Source organism: Rhinatrema bivittatum, chromosome 8, assembly GCF_901001135.1.
Source record: "Rhinatrema bivittatum chromosome 8, aRhiBiv1.1, whole genome shotgun sequence".
Classification (NCBI taxonomy): domain Eukaryota; kingdom Metazoa; phylum Chordata; class Amphibia; order Gymnophiona; family Rhinatrematidae; genus Rhinatrema; species Rhinatrema bivittatum.
In genome coordinates, this window is record NC_042622.1 from 256349465 (window position 1) to 256368626 (window position 19162).

The window sequence follows — 19162 nt, forward strand, 5'->3', positions numbered from 1 at the left end:
TGACCCTATTTCAGTACAACCCCTTGTAACAAATGGAGCAAGCTTTCTTAAAGGCTTGCTCCATTTGAAGCCACCTTTTACGTCCTCCGGCTCCATCTTGGGACCTTAATCTGGTTCTTGGTCGCCTTATGAAACCACCCTTCGAACCTCTTCACTCCTGTGACCTTAAATATCTCACATGGAAAGTGATTTTCCTTTTGGCTATCACTTCAGCTCGCAGGGTTAGTGAGTTGCAGGCCCTAGTTACCTATCCGCCTTACACTAAACTCCTGCAGGACTGGGCGGTACTCCGCACTGACCCAAAATTCTTACCTAAGGTAGTTTCGGAGTTTCATATTAATCAATCCATCATACTACCTATTTTCTTTCCCGGGCCCCATTCCAACACCGGGGAACAGACTCTACACACCCTCGACTGTAAGCGGGCTCTAGCATTCTATCTAGACCGTACAGTTGCCCACAGGAAGAGCACTCAGTTATTCGTCTCTTTCCATCCAAACAAATTAGGGCAACCTGTGGGTAAGCAAGCTCTTTCCTCCTGGTTGGTGGACTGCATCGCTTTTTGCTATCAGCAAGCTGGCATTCCTTTTCAAGACCGTGTTAAAGCACACTCTGTGAGGGCAATGGCGACTTCAGTAGCACACCTTCGATCGGTGCCGCTTCTTGACATCTGCAGGGCTGCTACCTGGAGTTCTCTCCATACATTTGCAGCCCACTATTGCTTGGACAAAGCCGGAAGACAGGATTCCATCTTCGGCCAATCTGTCTTGCGCAACCTTTTTCCAACATGACGTACCAACACCCTTCCGCCTTCCCGGTGGGGTGCGGATGCCCTCTACCAAATTCCACCCCAGTTGCTGTGCCTGTTGCACGCCGTTGGGTACATTTGGTGCTTGTTCGGACATCCTCAGCTCGGTACTCACCCATTTGTGAGGACAACCATCCTGCTTGTCCTGTGAGAAAGCAAATGTTGCTTACCTGATGTAACAGGTGTTCTCACAGGACAGCAGGATGTTAGTCCTCACGAAACCCGCCCGCCGCCCCGCTATGTTGGGTTCGTTTCTTATTTCGTTTTTAGGCACTGCCTGTAGCTTTCAAACAAGACTGAAGGGAGACCCCTGCTGGCTGCAGAGTTGGTGCTGTACTGGGCATGCCCAGTAGGGGCCAGTCAAAGTTCCAGAAACTTTGACAGAAGTTTTTCCGTGGTTGGGCTCCATCCTCGATGTCACCCATTTGTGAGGACTAACATCCTGCTGTCCTGTGAGAACACCTGTTACATCAGGTAAGCAACATTTGCTATACTGGGCATGCTCAGTGGCCTCAGAGTGCCAGTCAAAAGTTTCTAGAAACTTTGACAGTTCCGGACGCTGCCCTTTGGCCTGGCTACCGCCCCAGAACATTTTCTAAGATTATGGTGGTTGTAGCGGTGGTACTGAGAAAAGAGGGAATCCTGGTGCACCTGTACTTAGATGAATGGATGATTCGGATGAAGCCCGTGGAGGAGAGTCTCCAGGTGACCAGCAGGGTGACCTCCCTGCTTCAAGAGGTTGGTTGAGTCTTATACATGGACCAAAGCAGTCTCAAACCCTCCCAGTCCTTGGAATATCTGGGAGTCTGGTTCGGCACCAAGCAGTGCAATGTTTTCCTCCCACCCACGCGGATAAGGAAGCTGATGTCCCAAGGGAGTCAGTTGACGAACTTGATTTGCCCGATGATGTGGAGCTATTTGCAGGTCCTTGGTTTGATGGCATCAACCCTAGAGGTGGTACTGTGAGCAAGGACTCACATGCGATCACTTTAACGCTCCCTGCTGTCATATGGGAACCCCCTCTCTCAAGACGTTCAATTCGCTCCCACCTACTGGTGGAAGTATGCTCTCGACTCCCATGGTGGCTGTAGGAAGTCACCAGGGCAAGGGTGTAACCCTGGTCCTGCTGAACTGGCTGGTCCTCATGACAGATATGAGCCTCCAAGGATGGGGTGCTCACTGTCGGGAACTGACGGCCCAAGGACCTTGGACCAAGGCACTCTGGAGCATAAACCTATCGGAAGCCCAAGAAGTCAAATTGGCGTGTCTACAGTTCAGCCACATACTCCAGGGCCCGGCAGTTCATGTGATGATGGACAATGCAACAGCAGTGCCCTACATTAGCCACCAGGGGGGAACCAAGGCCAGCAAGTGTTACAGGAGATAGAACTCCTTATGGAATGGGCGGAATTACATCTAAAGATGATCTTGGCCTACCACATCGCAGGGAAAGACAGCATCAGAGCAGACTTTTTAAGCAGGGAGAGTCTGGATCCAGGAGAATGGGCGTTGTCTGCCAAAGCCTTTCAGCTAATGGTAGATCGCTGGGGCCTCCTGTCCATCAACCTGAAGGCCGCATCTCACAATGTGAAGGTTCCCCCTTCAGTCCCTGGGGATCAACGCTCTTGATCAGGCCTGGCCAGAAGAGGACCTACTATACACCTTCCCTCCATGACCCCTGCTGAGCAGGGTCATTCGCAGAATTGAGTGCCACAGGGGATTAGTCCTACTAGTAGCTCCAGATTGGCCCAGACGTCCATGGTATGTGGACATGCAGAGACCTGGTTCAGCAAAGATCGGTCCTTCTTGAGGATCTGTTTTGATTCTGTCTTACGGGTTGGCGTATGTGCAAGTCTGGAAAGTACTTGAGGCCTGGTGCGAGGAATGAGGTGTTGTCCCTCGAACAATCAGAATCCCACTGGTTCTGAAATTTTTACAGGACGGCTTGAATAAAAGACTGACCTTTAACTCCTTGAAGGTTCAGGTAGTGACTCTCTCCTGTTTCAGGGATGAGGTGAATGGAACCCGCCTGTTTGGCTCTTCATGACATGGCCCGTTTTCTGAAAGGGGTGAAGGACCTCCGGCCACCTCTATGGTAGCCGGTTCCCCTGTGGAATCTTAATCTAGTGTTGTAGTTGTTGACAGGGCCACCTTTTGGCTGCTGTGCAGTCTTTCCTTGTGCTTTAATATCCCTGAAAACAGTGTTTGTGTTGATAAGCTTGCTCGTCACATCTCTGAACTATAGGCATTGTCGTGTCGGGAACCGTTCTCTGGATCTCTCCAGGAGCGTTACAACTTTGTACTGTTCCATCCTTCTTGCCCAAGGTAGTCTCGGAGTTTCATTTGAATCAGTCTATTTCGTTGCTATCCCTAGATAGGATCAAGGACATGGGAGAATAGTGCCTCCTCCACCATTTAAACATCTGTAGGCTTTTGGTACATATCTGGAAGTTTCAGAACCAGTGCGCAAGACAGACCACTTGTTTGTTCTTCATGGTGGAAGGAGACAAGGTGAATCAGCTTCATGAGCTACCTTAGCTACTGGATCAAGGAAGTGGTCACGGGAGCCTATGTAGAGGCAGGAAAAGCCCTTGCCTTCAGGTTAAAGCTCATTCCACTAGGGCTAAGGCAGTATCCTGGGCAGAAGCTAGACTGCTGTCTCCCTTCTCCAGGTTCTATCGCCTGGATGTTCAGGCACGAGAGGATGCAGCCTTTGCAATGGCAGTGCTAATCAGACGGCAGGCAGCTAACTGGACCGCGGGCAGCCTCCCGCCCCAATCGGCAGCAGCTTATGTACATCCCATTGGTCCTAAGTCCTTCTGGCTACACAATAGGAAATGGAGAAATTACTTACCTGATAATTTCGTTTTCCTTAGTGTAGACAGATGGACTCAGCATCCCGCCCATAGCTGCCCCAGAATGGGACCAAGGAATCGACTGTAAAATGAATATCTATTCCAAGAGGTTATGAGTAAGCCATCGCCCAATCCCTAGATCAGGGCATTTATAATCTTGCTGGGATTCAGCACTTATGTTTGGTTGAGTACTACAGTTATCCATTTTTAATCAAGTTTGGTCAATAGATTGTCCACAATGGCTTTTGAAGAGAATACTGAAGGGATGAGGTCTCTACAGGGTGTATCTAGGGTGATGTCAGCTTTGAAACCTGACTCCATCTCCATCTAATGGCAGGGGAACCCAACTCATTAGTCCTGAGTCCATCTGTCTACACTAAGGAAAACAAAATCAGGTAAGTAATTTCTCCATTCCTGGGAGTGAGTTTTGCTCTTAAATGCATACTTCTGAATTTTCAAACGTATATACATATTTTTCTCAGGAAAACAATCTTCACAAATTAGCAGGTGGAAATGTGTATGGGTAGATTTCATGGGATATATGTACTTCTGATTTGCATATGGATACATGCATATTTTCACTCTGAAATTTGGGCCAAGTCTCCTCTCTACACTGGCTCCCAGTCCGTTACAAAATTCAATATAAAGTCCTCACTATCTTACAAAACCCTAATATATAATGATTCATCAACCTGGCTTTGCACCTTTCTCCAACCAATCAACCAAGCAGACAGCTAAGGGCCTTATATAAAATTCTATTCAATAAGGCTTGCATGTTTAGATATCTGGAACTTGATTCCAGAGTAATTTAAGACAAACGACCTCTCATAAAGAATTCAAATGCAGTTTAAAGACCTATTTATTCTCAATTGCATTTGGTTCCCTCAGTAAACCTTATTCCCTGTACGTACCAGGATCAGTCTAGACTGCTGGGTTATGCCTCCCTTCCAGCAGATGGAGTCAGAGAAAAGCTGAAAAGCACCCCCTAGATATACTGGTGTGCCACCTGCGATCCCTCAGTATTTCTCTGACTCCAGCAGATTGAGAGGCATAACCTGCGGACTCTTCTGAAATAGATATCTACATGGGTGGGCGTCTGGACTGATCCTTGGTACTACAGGAACGAAAATTATCAGGTAAGAAACTAATTTTCCTTTCCCTGTATGTACCAAGATCAGTCTAGACTGCTGGGATGTACCCGAGCTGCCTTAAATGGGGTGGGACCCAGAGAGTCCCGCTCGAAGCACACTGCTGCCAAAGGAATCTGCAGTTGGATCCCAGACCTCCAACCGATAGTGTCTAGCAAACATGTGCAAGGACTTCCAAGTAGCTGCTCTAAAAATTTCCTGGGGCGAAACACATTGGCTTTCCACCCATGATGCCGCCTGAGAGCAGAGAGAATGAGCCTTAAGACCATCCGGAACAGGATGTCCATGACCTATGTAAGTGGAAGCAATAGCGTCCTTCAGCCAGGGAGCAATGGTAGTTTTGGAAGCCTTAGATCCCTTCTTCGGACCATTCCATAAGACGAAAAGATGATCTGACGTATGAAAATCATTTGTCACTTCCAAATATCATAACAGTATCCTTCGAACATTCAGTGGCCGTAAGTCGCGACCGTGAGAAGAACGGGTATCCTCCTCAGAAAAGGAGGGTAAATCCACCGACTGGTTGACGTGAAAAGACGAGACCACCTTCGGCAAAAAGGAGGGTACCATCCTCGGCGATACTCCCGACTCCGTTATCCATAGAAATGGTTCCCTGCATGACAATGCTTGTATTTTGGAAACCCGACGCGCCGAACAAATAGCAATGAGAAAAAACGTCTTGAGAGTTAAATCCTTCGAGGTGGCCCGCTTGATAGGCTCAAACGAAGGGGCGCAGAGACCACGAAGAACCAAATTCAAGCTCCAGGATGGACAAAGAGCCCGTACTGGAGGACGTAAATGCTTGACTCTGCGCAAAAAACGAGTAACATCTGGATACTGCGTAAGGGTAGAACCTTCAATCTCACCAGGCAAACAGCCCAGTGCTGCTACCTGAACCCGAAAAGAATTATAGGCCAGACCCTTTTTCAAACCCTCCTGTAAAAACGCTAGAATATGCAGTATAGTGGACCGTTGTGGGGACACTTCAACCCACTGCACCATGATTCAAAAACCTTCCATACCCTGACATAGGCAAGGGAAGTGGAGGTCTTGCGATCCCTGAGAAGAGTGGAAATCACGGCAAGCGGATAACCTTTCTTTCTGAGTTGTCTCCTCTCATAAGCCAAGCCACTAGACAAAAGCGATCCACCTGATCGAAAGATACGGGGCCTTGATGCAGAAGGGTCGATATGTGGCTCAGACACAATGGACCGTCGACTGCTAGGGTGACTAGATCCGCAAACCACGGTCTTCTTGGCCACTCTGGGGCCACTAGAATAACCAGTCCCTGGTGGGATTCTATGCGCCTCAGAACTTTCCCCACCAGTGGCCAAGGAGGGGAACACATAAAGGAGAATGTCTGGAGGCCACGGAAGCACCAGAGCATCTACCCCTTCCGACCTGTGTTCTCTCCTTCGACTGAAGAAACAAGCCGCTTTGGTGTTGTTCCGAGTCGCCATTAAATCCAGGCGCAGGGTTCCCCAGTGACGAATAATGAGTCTCATCGCCTTGGTGACAGCTCCCACTCTCCGGGAGCTAGTTGCTGTCGGCTGAGAAAATCCGCCTGAACATTGTCCACGCCTGTGATGTGGGAGGCCGCGAGACGGCTCAGGTGACGTTCCGCCCAGGCCATCAACAGATCTGCTTCGGATGCCACCGGACGACTTCTTGTACCCCCTTGCCGGTCTATGTACCATTATTTGATTTTTCCCTTCCATTGTTTCCACTATTACCCCTCTTCCCCCCCCCCGCCCCCCCCCCGGTTAAATAAGTTTATTGTAAAACACTGTTGCATATTTTCGTTAACAAGTTTGTTGTAAAGTTTATTGATTATTGTAAATGTTTTTTGTAAAGCACTGTTGCATATGTTTGTTCTAGTTCGCACAGCTGCAATGTTTCTGTTATCTGTGAACCGATGTGAGGTTACTAAACAAATGTCGGTATATAAAAACTGCAAATAAATAAATAAATGTATGCCACCGTCGTCGCATTGTCGGAAAGAATTTGCACTGCCCTGCGGTGGACCAAGGGGAGAAAGTGCCGTAGGGCCAGACGTACCGCCCTGGTCTCCAACCGATTGATCGACCACTTGGCTTGTCGGGGGGACCACCACCCCTGTGCTGACTTGGATTGACAGACTGCTCCCCAATCTGTCAGACTGGCATCGGTTGTAAGGATGATCCAAGGTGGAGGTTCCAGGTCCACCCCCTGAAGAAGATGACCCGGTACCAACCACCAACTGAGACTGGACCGGGCTGGTTCCATCAAGGGCAAGGACAGGGAATAGTCCTCCGACTTGGGGTCCCAGCGGGAAAGCAGCGCCCTCTGTAATGGTCGCATATGAGCAAAAGCCCATGGAACCAATTCCAGGGTAGATGCCATATGTCCAAGCACTTACAAATAATCTCATGCCGTGGGCAAAGGAAGGGCCAGGAGGCGCTGAATTTGAGACATTAAATTGACCATGCGCTGACGGGGGAGAGGAACACCTTGCCAGCCACCGTGTTGAACCGGGCTCCTAGAAATTCCAACTCCTGAGATGGTACCAGATGGCTCTTGGCAAAATTTACTATCCATCCCAAAGACTGCAGGAGGTCCAGCACCGACTGTACCGCTATCTTGCAAAGTGCTTCCGACTTTGCTCGGATGAGCCAATTGTCCAGATAAGGATGGACTAAAATTCCCCAGCGTTGGAGGGAAGCTGCAACTACCACCATCACCTTGGTAAACACTCTGGGGGCAGTCGCCAAACCGAAAGGCAGGGCACAGAACTGGTAATGCTTCCCCATGATCATGAACCGAAGAAACCGTTGATGGAGCGCCTGAATTCCAATGTGTAGATAAGCCTCCGTTAGATCCAAAGAGGCCAAATACTCGCCCTTGTGGACAGCCGGAATGACCGACCTCAGCGTCTCCATCTGAAAACGCAGCACGCGCAAAGCCCAGTTGACCTGCTTGAGGTCCAGAATCGGTCTGAATGTGCCTTCCTTCTTGGGGACTATGAAGTAGACAGAGTAACGACCGGTCCTGCTCTCAGTTGACGAGACTGGAACCATGGCGCCCAATGTCTGTAACCGAGACAGTCTGAGCAAACATAGAAACATAGAAATGACGCCAGAAGAAGACCAAATGGCCCATCCAGTCTGCCCAGCAAGCTACGCACCTCATCCCTTTTTTTTCCCCCTTTTTCTCTCTCCCACCTGTTACTGTTGGCTTCCAGTACCCTCCAGCCCTAATTCCCCTCCACCCCACCACCAACTTAGAGAGCAGTGCCGTATCTGCATCCAAGTGACATCCAGCTCAATTAGGGGTAGCAACTGCTGTAACAAGCAGGCCACACCCTTGCCCCATACTCTTACCCACCCCTGTTTTTATTTTTTTGTTTGTTTTTTGTTTTGTTTTTTTTTTGGAGATAGCAGCCCTCCATCCTTCCGCTCCGTGAAGGTGGAACACTAACTACTGGCCACTGGCATCCCGCTCCGTGAATGCCTCTGTGGCTACTGCCACTCCGTGCAGTGTTTGAATGCCTCTGTGGCTACTGCCGCTCCGTGCAGTGTTTGAATGCCTCCACTTTATTCACGCCCTCTAGACTTGATGGATCCACAGTGTTTATCCCACGCCACTTTGAAGTCGTTCACAGTTTTAGACTTCACCACTTCCTCCGGAAGGGCATTCCAGGCATCCACCACCCTTTCCGTGAAGAAATACTTCCTGACATTGGTTCTTAGTCTTCCTCCCTGGAGCCTCAGCTCGTGCCCTCTGGTTCTGCTGATTTGTTTCCGACGGAAAAGGTTTGTCGTTGTCTTTGGATCATTAAAGTTTTTCAAGTATCTGAAAGTCTGAATCATATCACCCCTGCTCCTCCTTTCCTCCAGGGAGTACATATTTAGATTCTTCAATCTCTCCTCGTATGTCATCCGATGAAGACCCTCCACCTTCCTGGTCGCCCTTCTCTGTACCGCTTCCATCTTGTCCTTGTCTCTTTGTAGATACAGTACTCCAGGTGAGGCCTCACCAAGGACCTGTACAAGGGGATAATCACTTCCCTTTTCTTACTCGATATTCCTCTCTCTATGCAGCCCAGCATTCTTCTGGCTTTTGCTATCGCCTTGTCGCATTGTTTCGCAGACTTCATATCATTAGACACTATCACCCCAAGGTCTCTCTCCTGCTCCGTGCACATCAGCCTTTCCCCCCCCCATCGAATACAGTTCATTCGGATTTCCACTCCCCATATGCATGACTTTGCACTTCTTGGCATTGAATCTCAGCTGCCATATCTTCGACCACTCTTCCAGTTTCCTTAAATCCCGTCTCATTCTCTCCACTCCTTCCGGCGGGTCCACTCTGTTGCAGATCTTAGTGTCATCCGCAAAAAGACAAACCTTACCTTCTATCCCGTCCGCAATGTCGCTCACAAAGATATTGAACAGGACCGGTCCTAACACCGATCCTTGCGGTACACCACTTAAAACCATCACCTGTTGCTTGGCCAGAGGACCGCAAGGGGACACAAAAAACAGATCGTGAAGCAGCCGAGCAAAATCCAAAGCGTATCCGTGACTTATAATATCGAGCACCCATTGGTCCGACGTTATCTTGACCCATTCCTGCTAAAAGTGGGACAACCGCCCCCCGATCAGTGGGATGGAGGAATGGGTCGGTGCTCCTTCATTGTGAAGGCTTATTGGGGGTAAAGGAATGGGGGGCCCCCGAACGTTGAAGCCTCCTGCCTCGAAAGGAATGCGACCACGTCTGCGACTGGGATGGCAATTGTCTCTGTGCGAAGGACGAACCCCTCCCCGCACGAAAACGGCGTTGACCTTGAAAACGGCCTCTGGACGCTCTGAAGGAGCGAAACTGCCTGGGCTTGTTCTCAGGAAGCTTATACACCTTGTTGTCCCCCAAATCCTTAATGAGTTGTTCCAGTTCATCCCCAAATAGCAATTTTCCCTTAAAGGGAAAGGAACCCAACCGAGATTTGGAGGAGGCATCCGCTGACCAGTGTCATAGCCACAAGAGCCGCCTTGCTGAAACCGCTGACGACATGGTGCGCGCAGAAGTCCATAGAAGATTATGCAAGGCATCCGCTGTGTAGACGACCGCGGATTACAAGCAGTTAGCCTGCTCTGCCTCCTCAGGGGGAAGTTCCTGGGCCGTAAGTAATTGTTGAACCCATCGGAGAGTGGCCCTCTGCATAAGGCTGCTACAGACTGCGGCCCGGACACCGAGCGCAGAGACTTCAAAAATGCGTTTCAGTAAGATCTTGAAGATCCTTCAGCGCCGTTCCGCCAGTCACTGGAATAGTGGTATGCTTAATAACAGCTGTAACCGCAGAGTCTATCTTGTGAACCTCGGTAGAGGGTACAGTTTTTCCATAGCCCTGCTGACCCTCAGTGATGCCTCAGGGAAATCCCATTCCCTGGAGACAATCTGAAAAAGTTTATGGTGAAATGGAAAAGTTTGCGGGGGACCCTTAAGCCCCGCTAAGACAGCATCCCCGGGAGAGGAATCCACCTCGGGATGCAGAGCCGGAATCTCCAATTCCTGCAAAACATGCGGAATTAAGGGATCCAGTTCATCCTTGCTGAACAGTTTAAGGATTTGAGGATCATCCCCCTCCACTGGAACATGGGTGTCTACATCCCCTCCCATATCCTGAGTGCAAGTGTCTGGAGAGGGGTCCGCAGCCTTGGGAACACCCGGATCCATAGCAGGGCGAAGAAGGTGAGCCCCCGCCTTCCGCTGGTCCGGTGTGGGCTTAAAAAGCTTAGGCGGGGAGAGGGGGGGACTTCTCCCAGTCTGCCTCAGCCTCTAAGTAGGCCTTATGCATTAAAAGAACAAATCTGGAGGAAAATGGCTGCGGTCTCTTTAAGGCCCCCCTCCCCGCAGGTCAAGAAAGGGGGGGGGGGTCCAAAATCGCTGAGAAATCTTGATTGCGTTGGCGCTGGGGACTTAATGCTGGAAGGGAGGCATAACCCAGCAGTCTGGACTGATCCTTGGTACTACAGGAACGAAAATTATCAGGTAAGAAACAAATTTTCCTACAGGTTACCTCATAGTCTCTTTCACTTAAAGTCCTCCCACTTCTTTTTCCTTATAGACAATGTTTAAGACCTTTTTTAATATGTGCTCCATTTGTATTATATTTGTTTTAATATGTATTATGAGTATTTTCTTGCAAACCATTTTGATGAACTTTTATATTGTAAAAGCGGTATATAAATCTTTTTTAAATAAAATAAATAAATACCCATAGACTTTGCACCAATGTGAGCAGTTAGAGAATTATCCCTTGGATGTCACAGCAGTACAATCATTGCACCAGTTTAGCATGCCTTGTCTGTTAAATTCCATCTGCCATTGATTCAGCTATGGATGCTCACTATCCGCTTCCTGTTGTGCTCTGTAGCTATTTGCTGTAAACTAACGGCTGGATTTTAAATTGGCCACGTGCGTAGAAATCGCCAATTACGCATGTGGCCAGGCCCTTTTTAAAATGTGCGCAGTGTGCGCAGGGCCCGGCCAAGCACATAAGTGGCGATATACGCATACGTGCTGGGCCCTGACAAATGGGCGGGGCAGTTCAGGGGGCGGGCTGGGCTGGGCCAGTGCCATTCCTTGCTGTCCTGGAGCTTCACGCGGCTGCCGGTGCGAGCAAGTTACTTCAGGTCGGGCCCTGAAGTAACTTGTGGAATAAAAGGTAAAAAAGGGTAAAAAAAAAAAAAAAAAGGTGGGGGTTTAGAGGGTGTGGGAGGGTGTGGGAGGGAAGGGAGGTTAGGGTAGGGGGTAGGAAAGTTCCCTCCCAGTCCGTTCCTAAATTGGAGCAGACTGGGAGGGAACTAGGGGAGCCCCGATCTCGTCGCCGCACAAATTTGCTAAATTTTACCCCCCCTTGTGCGTGCTGCCTGCACATACGCACGCGGATTATAAAATCCGGCGTGTTATGTGTGCGTAGCCCACGTATTTTATGTTAAAAAATCGGCGCATCCATGTGTGGGTAGTGTGCGCACATTTCAAAATCTAACCTTGATCTGACCGGGTCATATTTTTCTCCTCTCCTCCTAGGGTCTTCACAAGGACAGCACCCCCTATGGAGAATATGGCAGCTGGTACAAGGCCTGCAAGGTGGACAGGTGAGTGTAACAGCATTGCATCTGTGGTGCAGAGAAGAGATATGCCCCAATCAGGACTGAAATCAATAAGGCTGTGGCCAAGATGAGAGCATCTCCTTTTGTCTCCTAACAGAAGCTCTTTTGTCACTGAGTTGCTGTTTTGCCTTTCAGAACCTGGGAGTACAATACTGCCCTTAAACAAGTCACTTTCCCTGTACATACCCGGATCAGTCCAGACAGTGGGTTGAGCCTCCTGTCCAGCAGATGGAGATAGAGAAAAAACTAAAGGGTATCCTATATCAGGACAGTGCTCACCCGGCATCCCTTCTGTATGTCTCTATCTCCAGCAGATGCAGATGGCAGACCATGCGGCTCCTCTCTAGTCAGCTAGACAGTAGATTGCTTTCTCCCTCTTTCTGTCTTATTTGGATCAAGCAAGTACTTAATTTCTAATTTCAGTTTTCAAAAAAAAACAAAAAACTCTTAGTTTTCATTTCTTGTAGGAAGCAACAGTGTTTGCCCCTTGCTCTTACTGGGTGCCTAGTGGGGGCTTTGCCTCTTGAGATCCTCAGCCTAGAACCCTACCCAGTGACTTGCCTGGCTAGGGACTGGTGGTCCAGTCCCTCCCCTGCGCAGATCCAGAGACGAAGCATACCTCGGGTCTGCTGCAGAGAAGTTCATTCCTCTGCTTCTTCAACTTTACCAACAAGTTTAAAAAAAAACAAAAAAAAACCCAACCCTTCCATCGGGGGAAAGAGCGGGTAGCTGAACTAAGGTGGACGCCTCTTTCTCCGCTGTGACGAAGCACACTACTATCCCAGTCGTGGGGGCAACTGCGTTGAAAGATCTTCAGGATTGCAAATTGGAGGTCTACCTCAAAAGGATTTTTGAGGTCCCAGCGCTCGGGGTCCGGGCGTCAGTCTGTAACAGTCTCATGCAGCAGACAAGCCTTAGGTGGATTCAACAATTACTCAGCAGGACCTCCCGTCTGCAGAGGCGGAAAAGGCAGAGTGGCTAGAAGGCGCCATTGCGTATGGGGCGGATGCCCTCTACGATCTTCTCAGGGTGCAGGCCAGAGCTGTGGTTTCAGCGGTGTCCGCTAGACGTCTCCTCTGGCTTCGTAATTGGGCAGTGGACTCATCTTCTAAATCACAGTTGGGCACTCTCCCATTCAAGGGTAAGTTGCTCTTTGGGTAGGACCTGGAGCAGCTTATTAAATCTCTTGGGGACAATAAGGTGCATAAGCTGCCGGAGGACCGCCCTCGGCAATCCAAATCCTTTTTTCCTTCGCGCTCTTGGTTCAGGGGTCAGCGCAGGTACAACCCAAAGACCCACCTCCACTAGATCCCAGTCTTGGTCTCATTCCTTTCGTGGCCGACAGCCGTTCCGGGATATGAACCCTTCCGGTTCCACCTCAAAGTCCTCCCAGTGAAATGTGGCCGGCCAATTCCTCCGCTCCCGCTTTAGGTGGACGTCTGTTCCTTTTTTTCAAGGAATGGGCCAACATCACGTCAGATCAGTGGGTCCTTGATGTGATCGCTAATGGCTAAGTGTTAGACTTTGCTCGGGAACTCCCCGACTGCTTTCTAATCTCTCCCTGCGGCTCTCGGAAACGTCCAGTGGTGTGCCAGACTCTGGACAGGCTACAGGAACTCGGGGCCATAGTCCCTGTACCCCTGGAGGAACAGAGATCCAGCCAGTATTCCATCTACTTCATCGTGCCCAAAAAGGACAGCTCCTTCCAAAGAATCCTGGACCTCAAGAGGGTCAACCGAGCTCTCTGGGTGCCCCATTTTCGGATGGAGACCCTGCGAGCGGTCATAGCGATGAGACATACCTGCATATCCCAATCCGCCATGACCATCAGAAGTATCTCCGCTTCGCCATTCTGGGACACCACTTCCAGATCCGGTCGCTTCCGTTTGGCCTGGCCACCTCGCCGCGTACGTTCACCAAAGTCATGATAGTGGTGGCGGCCTCCCTTCGTCGGGAGGGAGTCCTGGTCCACCCTTACCTGGACGACTGACTCTTCCGGGCCAAGTCGGAGAACCTGTGCACTGCAGCGATCGACAGGGTTGTGACTTTTCTCTCCTCCCTCGGGTGGATTGTCAACTTCTCCAAGAGTCACCTCAAGCCCTCCCAGGTCCTGGAATTTCTAGGAGCCTGTTTTGACACCCGCATGGACAAAGTCCTGCTGCCCGAGCACTGGGTGCTCAAGCTCATGAACCAGGTACAACATCTCTTATCTCTTTCGGTACCCACGGCCTGGGACTATCTCCAGGTCCTGGGCTCCATGGCTTCCACCATAGATCTGGTTCCTTGGGATTTTGCGCATATGCTTCCTTTACAGAAAGCATTGCTGTCCCGCTGGAAGCCGGTCTCGCAGGAGTTCCAAACACCCCTACCGCTCTCAGACTCTACCATTGCCAGCATGCAGCGGTGGCTTTCACTTGCCCATCTCTTGAAAGGAGTACCTTTGCAGACACCCCGGTGGATTGTTGTGACGATGGATGCCAGCCTCTCCGGCTGGGGAGCAGTGTGTCAGCACCAGTCTATACAAGGACAGTGGTCTCCTGTGCAATCCTGATGGCACATCAATCGTCTGGAAGCCTGAACTGTCCGTCTGGCACGCAAGACGTTTCTGCCCTTGCTCTGTCACAAAGCTGTGCGGGTCCTCTCCGACAATGCCACCACAGTAGCTTACATCAATCTCCAGGGTGGCACCAGGAGTCGTCTGGTGGGTCTGGAGGCCAGCAAGCTGCTCTCTTGGGCGAAGAGACACCTGAGTCGTCTGGCAGCTTCCACATTTCAGGGACGGAGAAAATGCAAGCAGACTTCTTCAGCCGACAATACCTAGACCCTGGAGAGTGGGAGTTGTCAGACGAGGTGATGAATCTTCTGGTGCGCAAGTGGGGAGTTTCTCACCTCGACCTGATGGCTACCCTGAACAACGCAAAGGCTCCCAGATTCTTCAGCCGCAGACGGGAGCACTGCTCGGTAGGGGTGGATGCCCTGGTTCTTCCCTCGCCTCACGACGTTCTTCTCCACGTGTTCCCACCTTGACCTCTGGTGGGAAAGGTACTCAGAAGGATAGAACTCCACAATGGGCCAGTCATTCTCGTAGCGCTGGAATGGCCTCGGAGACCGTGGTTCGGACCTGATGAACCTCGCAACAGACGGTCCTCTTCGTCTCTGTCACCTCCCAAACCTGCTCCGCCAAGGACCAGTATTTTTCGATCAGGCGGATCGTTTTTGTCTAGCGGCCTGGCTTTTGAGCGACGGCACCTGAGAAAGAAAGGGTATAAGGAGGACGTTATCTCCACTCTCTTGCGGGTATGGAAGACCTCTACCTCTCTCACTTACGTCCGCGTATGGAGAGTGTTTGAGAATGCATGTGCTGAGTCCGGAGTCCAGGCGCAGTGCTCCGGTGTCTCAGGTCCTTTCCTTCCTGCAGTCTGATCTCTCCAAAGGTTTGTCTTTCAATTCTCTGTAGGTGCAGGTTTCGGCCTTCGGTTCTCTCCTTGGGTGTATCGATGGTTACGCGGTGGCAACTCATCCGGATGTCATTCGCTTCCTTAAAGGGGCCAAACATTTAAACCCACCTGTCTGGCCTACTTGTCCTTCCTGGAGCCTCAATTTGGTGCTTCAAGCCCTTTGCGAGGTGCCTTTCGAACCTCTCTGGCGGGCCACGCTTAAAGACCTCACTCTTAAGACAGTATTTTTGGTCTCTATTTGCTCGGCCAGGAGAGTGTCCAAGCTCCAAGCCTTGTCTTGTCTGGAGCCCTTTCTCCGCTTTTCTGACTCAGGTGTTTCCCTCAAGACGGTGCCATCCTTTCTTCCAAAGGTCGTGTCTTCTTTTCACATAAGTCAGTGGAGCTTCCTGCCTTTTCTCCTGAAGACATGCACGCACGCCTGGCAGGGACCTCAGGCGTCTTGATGTAAAGAGAGTCCTACTCCAATACTTACAGGTTACTAACGAATTTCGCATCTCTGATCAGCTTTGTCCTATGGAGCAGCCCAAATAGAGGTAACAAGGCCTCTAAGGCTACCATTGCTCGCTGGCTGAAGCTGGCCATTGCGTCGGCTTATATCTGTTGTGGCCGGTCGGTTCCGGAGGGTTTGAAGGCCCATTCTTTGTGTGCGCAATCTACTTCTTGGGCGGAGAGTCAGTCAGTCTGTCCTCAGGAAATCTGCAGGGCAGCTATTTGGAAGTCTCTGCATACTTTTGCTCGTCATTATCGCCTCGACGTCCAGGCGCCAGTGTTTGGCTCCTTTGGCAGGCAGGTGCTTCGAGCGGGTTTGTCTCGATCCCACCCTCTTCAGGGAAGCTTTGGTACATCCCACTGTCTGGACTGATCCGGGTACGTACAGGGAAAGGAAAATTGGTTCTTACCTGCTAATTTTTGTTCCTGTAGTACCACGAATCAGTCCAGACTCCTGCCCGGGCTGTGGTTTCTTTTTGATTCGTCTGCTCGAAGGTTTTTTTCCTTTTTTGTTTGGTTCTTAACAGCATTTTGGATCCAGTTATTTCCTATCAGAACTTTAAGTCACCGGGAGACTTTCTCAACTGGATATATATGTAAGAGCGGTTCTTTCACGTGTTGATAGTTCACATTACATGTTGGTTGTTACTTGCTTGATCTTCCACTGGTTAACTTTACCTTTTCTTGCTTTGATAAAATTTATACCGAAGGGATGCAGGGTGAGCACTGTCCTGATATAGGATACCCTTTAGTTTTTTCTCTATCTCCATCTGCTGGACAGGAGGCTCAACCCACTGTCTGGACTGATCCGTGGTACTACAGGAACGAAAATTAGCAGGTAAGAACCAATTTTCCTTTACCTTCCATTGCCTCAGATAAAAATTTAGATTATAAGCTATCTGGGGTTAGGGAAATATCTACAGTACCTGCATGTAATCTGCTTTGAAATGTCTGAAAAGTGGAATATAAATAATCATCCTTTTTTTTTTTTTTTTTTAATTTGGTGGGGAGGAAGGGGGCGGGGGGTAACATTTTTTCCACTTGGAAAAGAGGAACAATAATAAAAACTGAAGCTTGTCGGTCATTTGTCCATAATCCCTTTCAGGACAGAAATGGTCCTCTTTCTAGAGGTTTAAAGACTAAGGTAGCATCAAGGCCATCCTGATGAGACATTAACTGGTATTCCCGGTTCATACCCGGATCAGTCCAGACAGCTGGGTTTTGCCTCCCTTCCAGCAGTTGGAGACAGAGAAAGTTTGAAGAGCATCACCTCTTAACCTCCTCAGTATTTCTCTGTCTCCAGCAGATGGAGGTGGTGCAAAACCTGCGGTTCTGATCCAAGCTAGGCCTTTAAAAAAAAAAAATTCAGCTTTGGCTTCCCAGGGAGTTGTTAGGTCCTGGTGGAACCGTCCTACCTGGTTGTAGGCATTGGACGAGCAGGGGTTGGGAACTCTAAATTTGGTCTTTGCCGGCGGTGTGACAGCTGGTGGTCCAGCTCCCTCCGCCCTCAGCTCTAGCCTCCTTCAGCCTTTGCCAGCTCTTCAAGGAAGTATCCCTTTCTTCTCTTTTTTGCTGTTAAAGTTTTTGAGTTTAAAAAAAAAAAAAGTGTTTTTTTTTTTTGTTTTTTTTTGTCAGCTACAGCTTGCTTCGGGCAGTGTTAGTAGACTGTGCTGTGGGGCTGGTTGCTGATTTTGGGCCCAGGGGGGACATTGGAAGCGAGGTCTATAGTTTTTTCTTCCCTCCTGGTGGTTCCTCCTGCCCCCTCCTGCGGCTGCTGGCATCTGCCCCGCGCTTCTTCGGCACCAGCATGCTGCGCACAAGACTATGCTTGCGTTGTGGTGAGCAGCTGGCGAGCTGCATTTCCTCCGGCTGCTGCGATCACTGCCTCCCCATTAGGGAGGGCTTTTCGGGTGCATTTGCAGGAGCAGTCGTGGAGCAGTCGAGCGTTGGGAGGCTGCTCAGGAGCTCCTGGCTGATCCATTTTCCCTGAGCACGGGAACGGCGGCCATTTTGAGCATTTTTCGCGCCACGGAGAAGAGAGCTGTGGGGGGCAGAGATCTTCCCCCAGCGCTTTCTCCGGCCAGTGCCAGCCCTAGGGTGGCCCGGGGAGCAGTGGAAGGGCTCCATGGTGAGGACCCCGTGTCCCTGGAGGGGAATTTCGGGGGGCCCACGGTCTTTTCTCCTGAGTTTATCTTGTTAATGCACCAGACCTTTTTAGCCAGTGGGGCTTGCAAACAGAGTCTCCCCAACCCCCAGGTGCCCATGGGTCTGCTGGCTAAGAACCCCAGGAGCGAGGATATGCTGTCGGTGACCAGGATTCAGAGAGTTCAGACCCCCAGGTCCCGGGGGGCCACTCGGGAGCTCGCTGCTGAAGATTCGGACCTGGGGGAAGGGCCCGCGGACCCCATGCCGCCCCTGGACACCCCGGACCTTGATGCCGAGCCTGAACGCCTACCATAGGTGGAGGGGGATGACCTTAAGGTAGTGCGCCTTTTTCAAAGTGACGAGTTGGCGCCCCTAATTCCTCATATCCTGGTGGAGCAAGGAATTGCGGAATCTCCCTGAGACCCAAGCCCGGGCACGATGGACCCTGTTCTCGCGGGCTTGCGGGGGCCTGCTATGACCTTTCCTTTGCATGACTTGCTCTGACAGATGATGCTCCGGGAGTGGGATACCTCTGAGACGGGCCTCAAAGTCAGCAGGGCAATAGACAAGCTTTACCTCTTGCCTGAGGAGGTCTTGGAGCTTCTGCGGCTTCTGAAAGTGGATGCTTCTGTTACAGCTGTCACCAAGCGCATGACCATCCCTGTGGCAGGTGTTGCGGCTCTGAAAGATCTCCAGGATCGCAAATTGGAGGATTATTTCAAGAAGACATTTGAAGTTTCTGCCCTGGGCATTCGTACTGTGGTATGTAGCAGTTATATGCTCCGGGCGGGCCTCCGCTGGGTGCAACAGTTGCAAAGCGCCAAAGACCTTGATCCCCCTGAGGCGAAACAGGCTGAACACTTGGAGGCAGCAGTGGCTTATGGCGTGGATGCCCTCTATGATTTGCTTCACACTTCCTTCCGTACCATGGTCTCGGCACTCTCTGCATCGTAGACTGCTGTGGCTCTGCAATTGGTCAATGGATGTTTCCTCCAAAGTGCAGCTGGGGGCGCTCCCGTTCAAGGGCAAGCTCCTGTTTGGGGAAGACCTGGAGCAGCTCATCCAGCACCTAGGCGAGAACAAAGTCCAAAAGCTCCCGGAAGATAAA

The 19162-nt window shown here is 50.4% G+C and overlaps 1 protein-coding gene across 2 annotated transcripts in view; it reads left to right on the forward strand.

Annotated features, from left to right (window-relative positions):
• KLC2 (kinesin light chain 2) overlaps positions 1-19162 on the forward strand; it is a 176585-nt gene that overhangs the window by 118651 nt on the left and 38772 nt on the right. For both annotated transcript variants that reach the window (XM_029614646.1, XM_029614645.1), the window contains exon 11: positions 11880-11947. In XM_029614646.1, coding sequence (XP_029470506.1) covers positions 11880-11947 — 68 coding nt within the window. The remainder of the gene's footprint in view (positions 1-11879; positions 11948-19162) is intronic.